The sequence below is a fragment of the Centropristis striata genome, chromosome 17, assembly GCF_030273125.1.
Source record: "Centropristis striata isolate RG_2023a ecotype Rhode Island chromosome 17, C.striata_1.0, whole genome shotgun sequence".
Lineage (NCBI taxonomy): Eukaryota > Metazoa > Chordata > Actinopteri > Perciformes > Serranidae > Centropristis > Centropristis striata.
This window is the reverse complement of record NC_081533.1, coordinates 10,367,119-10,373,729: the sequence shown is the minus strand read 5'-3', so window position 1 is coordinate 10,373,729 and position 6,611 is coordinate 10,367,119. Positions and strand designations below refer to the sequence as shown.

Sequence of the window (6,611 nt, the reverse complement as noted above, 5' to 3'; positions counted from 1 at the left end):
TTCGTTTGTTTTGAACAATGTCCCAACTTTTGCATTGGAATTGTAAACGCTTATGATAACAGAAAGTGAAGTTGAAGAAGTATTACTGAAGGAATTCCCCAAGTTCTTTTATTTTTAGATTTTAAAAATATATATGTATAAATGAGCCCCACTGTACAAAATACATGCATAATCCATAACGACGTGTCCTCCAGTTTCAAGTAAATACTGCATGAATGTCAATATCATTCTTCAGAGTCAAGTTTCTTTTCATGATTTTTTCTCAAAATCTTGTTTGTCCTATTGGTGGTGCTGTGGCTTTTTTTGTGGCTTTTGCAACACACTGTACACCGTGTCAATTTGTGCAGGGTGCTCCGCCTCATTCTGGCCGACACACTCTGACGCCGAGGCCTCTTGAACCTCCTTGTGTCCTTCACTGTCATCACTCTTACCTAAAGAGGAAGTCGCTTTCTGTACCTGTAAAAAGCTGTAAACAGTGTCTATTTGCTGACTTTGCTTGGACCCTAACTCCTCTCTTGGGCTGACGGTCGGGCTGCTGGTGCGGCAGGGCTCTGTGGCGCCCACGTTTTCATAACAGGCCTCTGCTTGACTGGTGGAGGAGGAGGTACAGACTCTGGGCAGGGACTGTGACAGTGCCTCCACAGGTTGGCTCTGTACTATCCGAGCACTAGACACCCCCGCCTAGAGATAATGCAGAAAAATATGCATTCATTCTTAACAGTGAAATCCAATGACAAGACAGATCCTAGCATTGACATTTGTGTGATTTGTAAAATAAATTTCACATCTTGAGGAATTGTTTCAGTTGCAATAACCTAAAAACATTTTATTTCAAAATGCACAACATACTGTCATCAAATTCAAAGTGATACCACAAACCTGCAATTAAATATTGCTTAGTAACACCAGCTTACCTGATGATTGTGATTATATTGTGATGAAGAGAGCCCCTTAGCCACAAAACCAGCAAATGTACCGAGGGACACACACACTGCAACAACTATTACAATTATTATGGCAGTGGGTTGTTCTGGGTTACGTTTTCCTAAGCCTGTAAAGACATGGAAACTCAATTTTAGCAGACAGTACCACAACAACTGAATTATCAAAATAAGGTTGCTCAAAAATGACCAAAAGAGAAAGAAGCAAATATCCTTGATTTAAAGTTTCACATTATACTTACACGTTGCCTCTGTGCTTTCGGAAACTTTGTTTGTGCTGACGTAGTTGTTGCCTCTGCAGATAATAGATTTGTTGCCAATGGTGATGGTGATGTTGAGCCTTCTGAGTGATCTCTGAGATGTTCTGCAGCCGTCTTTATCACAAACAGAAAACATCCAATCGTCCTGGATGGAGCAGTTGACTGTGCCGTTACACAATTCAGCAGACAGGTTGGAGTGCAGCCCTGACATTCTGATGATGGGTCTAGGAACAGTTTCTGCAACACCAACCCAAGCAGAAACATTAAAGGCATTGGCTTATTTGTTGGCACCCTCTGGTGGCAGCTAGTAAGAATCACAACAAAACTCATGTACAACAAGACAAGATCAACTATATATATGTATATAAAACTGCTTTTGGGTTAGTCTTCTTTTCTTTATTAGAATGTATAAATGTCTTTACTGTCCACTGTCTGCCCCCATGCACTCTAACATCTGCTCATATCAGCAACTAGATCTGATAAAAACAGATTTACACAAATGTTCAGGCCACTTGCACTTAAAAGATAAGCCACAAAGTATATGTAACTAAAAAAATTGAAATAATCACATATTGTATGAAATAATAATATGGCAATAAACAGGCGTGTACGCTGGTCGTTGTCGACAACATTTATTGCCTAAAGCAGTGATTCCCAACCGGGGGGGCCCGACCCCCCCAGGGGGGCGCCAAAGATCCACGGGGGGTCGCGAAGCCCTCTTTATTTTAAGGGGTGTAATAAATCTAATGGGTTAAATATATACATCTATACCTATAAATTTGAAGGGAAAAAAAGCCAATCTACAAGCTAACAACACATGGCAAGGCTTCATGCAAGTTTGAATGTCTTGCTTTTTTCAAAAGTAAAACATTTAGCATACGAGTGTAAATTTAACCTCTTAAAACCGAAAGTCCACACAAACTTGGTGTCCTGTGAAAGCAGAAACTACGCTGATTACAAAGATGTGTCACATCATTGTGCGTAAAAAGTCAGTGAGCTAGATCCCAAAGGGGGGGTCGCCAAAGTTTACAATGGTAAAAATGTGGGTCCCTCAAGAAAAAGGTTGGGAATCACTGGCCTAAAGTGTATTTGTTATTTGGGTCTTTATTTGAAAACTGGATTGTAGACATGTTTGAATTGACAATGGAAAAAAAGGTCAATGCATTTGAGGGGATTGGCTGAGGTTGATTATAATATGATCATGTCATGTGAGTTTGACAAAATCTTAAATCCGGTCTTAAGCTAAATACAAGATAAAGAAACATACAGTATGTATTGTTTGTACTTCCATACTAATCTTAAACAACAAAAGAGAAAGAAATTTAAAATCTTACCTTCAACAATTAGTCTGTGGGTCTCAGTTGATGCGTGATATTGAGAATTAATGAATGAAAATGTATAGATGCCACTATCTGTGTCTGTGAGTTTGTGGATACACAACGAGCTGTTCTTTGGATTGTAATCCACTTTGTCTCTGTAGATGGGTGTGGTTTGATTAGAAAAGATAATGACCCTATCATGAAATTTCCATGTGGCGCTATGATATGGTGGCGTTTCAGCAACGAGTAGACATAATGAGCTGTTCTTCAACCTGTAGTGCATCGTCGGTGCGTCTTTTGCTGTAACCCCTGACAGGAAACATCACATATCATCATTAGAAGAACGTCATGAAATACAGAACAGCATATTACTTTGGAAAAAGTCTCATGCATCAAGTATGTGACTTAAAATATCCTGAGATGGATGTCAAGCATAATCCCTTCCCTGGCATTTTGTTTTTTTTGCAAGACAAACATTTGTTAGATACATTTTGCTTTCTTTCAACTAATGGAACATGCTCACTGGACCTATCATTGAGCATTTCCAAAGATGCTGTTGTTTTCTTCATTTTCAGGTTGCTATCAACAACATTACAAGCAACCAGCTATACTTGATGCACAGTTGATTTACTCTCTGTGTTAGGGTTAAACTGGTGTTAACTGGCTACTTCCTGATGTTAAATAGGTCTATGTTTAGCTTTTCATCGCAATGTCAAAAGTATTCTTAGATATTTTGTGTAACATGTACTACGTGGCTGAGCTATTCAGCCCTTTTAAACATTAAAAGTTAAAAAGTTGCTTTCTATATGTTTCAGTATGGTATAGGCTACAATGTAAGACACTTATTCACATATACTGGAGACCTTTTTTTTCTCTCAGTGAAATAATAATAGAATTTAAATGGTAACTAAATATCTCCATCAAAACATTAACAAATTTCCTTTACCAACTTAAAAAAACCTACTGTATATGGAATATAGGACTTAACTGCATTAAACAGTTATACCATGTAATCTAATATAAATTTTACAAAAATAGATCAACTGGCTTTGGCATTAACTTGCAAATGGTGATAGAATTTTTATTCATCTTACCTGCAATAATACAAAAACCCAGAAGAAGAAGCATTTTCAATCCACTCAGTCGAATACTTTGCACACTAGACAATGATTATCTAACTGTTAACGCATTGAAAGCGGTTTCCTGTTTAACAGGTGCAGGAAACCATGAATGCAGCAAAGCAAAAATTAATTTGAATGCAACCCTCATTTGAGAGCCAGAGAAACCTGCCCAGGAAACAAAGGTTTTCTCAATAATATTGCAAATGTGGCTCTTGCTCATAGACAGTGGCGTTTGTTAAAGTCAAGGAAACTATAGTCAAACTCTTTACCTGATAGAAAACTATACCATGGTACAATAAATGAGGGACAATAATTTCTATAGCAGTAAAATGCCGAGCTGATTTTTGCCTGCACTATAATATACCATCAAGTTCTTAACAATCTAGTATTATGGAGAACTAACACCTAAATAAAATGCCATATCAGAAACATACTTTTACTTTACTTAAATTAAAACATCATTTGAGGAAGCCAGCTGCCTTGTGCCATATCTATTATGACTACAGATATGGGGTCTTTTACTTTTGTTATTCAATGTGGCTACCACAAGGTTAGTGTAATTATTACATCTTACAAACAAAATTTACGTCACAGCTTAAAAGGCCAAGCTGGTGTTATGGGTTTTCTATTGACCCTGTTATCTGGTGACTTTAAGACATATGCGCCTGTGGTTAGATGGGCTGATTAGCTGAGACATGTACAGTGTTTCCCCCTACATTTTATAAGCAGCGGCAGATCTATTTAAATATACATTGTATATTTAAATAGATCCCAAATAAGTCTTATATTAAGTATATTAAGTCTCATATTCCATATACAGTAGGTTTCTTTAAGTTACTGAAGGAAATGTATACATTTTTGAGTTTTGATTAAGATATTTAGTTGCTCTTAGGTTACTATATGTATTGACTTAGCCTTTGTGCAACAGGTTATCATAGTGCATTACAAAACCATTGTTAATGTTTATTGGCATAATTTCAATTAATTTATTATTTTACTTCCAAAAAGTGGTCACCAGAATACTGCGGGTGTTACGGTTTATCTTGTCGCCCTCGGAAATTTCAGCCTAATGCGTCTGTGGTTAATGTAGTTACATCAGCAGCAACAACGTTTTACTTTTTTTATCATGTTTGAAAGGGCTGAATAGCTCAGCCATGTGATATGTATATTCAAACAGACCCCGAATACCAAATATTAATTTTGACATTGTCATGAGAAGTTAAATCAAGAGAGCAGCTAACTGTTACATATTTCTTACTGTTAAACGGCTGAAAGTCGCCAGTTAACACAGTCACCAGTTAACTCGTAACTTTCGAGTGACACTGTGGTTGACGTAGTTATATAAGCTGTCGAAAACAGCATTTTACCTTTTCATTTTTAAAAATGGCACAGCAGCTCAGCCAGGTAGTACACGATAAAACAAAATATTAATTTAACAGTGCAATGAAAAGCTAAACAAAGACCCGTTTAACGGCTGAAAGTCGCCAGTTAACACAGTCAACACTTAAACCGTAACACCGAGGGTAAATCCTCTTCATTCAAACAGGCTAAAGGAAAATACATTTTAACTTGCACTTGTGTTTCGACCCTGAAGAGAAACATTATGACGATGAAAAGCAGAGTAAGCAGGCTGAAACTTTTGTCAGAGAAAGCCAAAGTCGTTTGTGGTCACTGACGGATCTATCGGTGCTTGAAACCCTCGAACTGCCGATGCTAGCGGTTGGCTAGCAACGTCACTCTCGTTAGCTTAGCGGCCAATGGCTACACGGTTTTTACAGCCTTCAGTCTCGTACAAACATACGTCCAAGCGCTGGCGTCAAGCCTTTTTTTTTTTTCAAGATTATTTTTTTTAGCATTTTTCGTGCGGCAAAGGGACCTCAGGCCGGATTCGAACCCGGTGTTATATCCCTACTGGTTTCCATACCAACTGGTTTCCGTACGCGTGCGTGCGTCAACATCCGCAGCTGTGGCCCCCCTCTGTCAGCAGATTCGTCATATATAAACATAAAACCTGGCGTTTTACGAGTCGCATCTCCTATCTACTGGGGGGAACATCATTGAATAAGTGAACACTACATCACAGCTGCCTGTTGGTGTGGAAACCAGCAGGGATATAACACCGGAACCAGCTAAACCGTCGCAGCAAGGACTCAGCTAAACCTGCCTCTGGTATGTATTTTATGTATGTGCATGTGTATAAATATTTCAAGATACTGAGGAATAAATGCAATTATTTTTTATGTCTAAATTGTTATGTTTATGTATAGTGGCACTGTTCTTTTGTGGAAAAATGCTTGAATAAAGCATTATTTAATACATACGTATTATTAATTTCTTGATGTCTTGGTGTTAACTATTTGTTTGTCATCCTTTTTTAATCTATTGTTATTTTAGTTTATTATTATCATTATTATTATTATTTATTTATTTATTTTGTTTCTTTTTCTGTCCTTGTCCCTTTCTTTTTGGATTATCTTTGCATACACCTGACCACAGAAAGTATAATATATTATGCTGTATATTTTTCTGTATTTTTTTTTGATACTATACTATTATATTATATTATTATACGTATCATCATACTATTAATAAACACTCACCATCCACTTAAAAAAATCTATAGTGTCCCATTATATTAATTTACAGATTTCAATGCCCATTTTATGATTAATATTTGCAATAAAATTCATTGAATTTGTCCTTAATGTAGAAAAAACAAGAAAAACACTGTATAATAAAACAGTGAAGTACAGGTCTATTTTAACAATGTATGCTATCAGCATTAAAAAATATATTCAATAAAATATATGTAAATAAAATATAAAAAGATGATAATACAATTCATTTTGTAATAAAAGATTAAAAAAATAATAAGTTACCATCAACATGAAAAAATATGTTATCACTTCTTTTTTGCCTTTTACCTTTTCTAGTGTTTGTTTGCAGATGGAGATAATTCGAAAATGAATC

The 6,611-nt window shown here is 36.5% G+C and overlaps 1 protein-coding gene across 1 annotated transcript; it reads right to left on the bottom strand.

The window, feature by feature from the left end:
- Positions 1-279: 279 nt before the first annotated feature.
- On the bottom strand, positions 280-4,046 carry LOC131990162 (uncharacterized). The gene is made up of 5 exons (XM_059355561.1): positions 3,615-4,046; positions 2,536-2,829; positions 1,184-1,438; positions 915-1,051; positions 280-681 (listed from the first exon to the last, which is right to left on the bottom strand). The coding sequence occupies exons 1-5, from the start codon at positions 3,646-3,648 to the stop codon at positions 280-282; spliced, it is 1,122 nt and encodes a 373-aa protein (XP_059211544.1). The 5' UTR covers positions 3,649-4,046.
- Between the last annotated feature and the right edge of the window lie 2,565 nt (positions 4,047-6,611).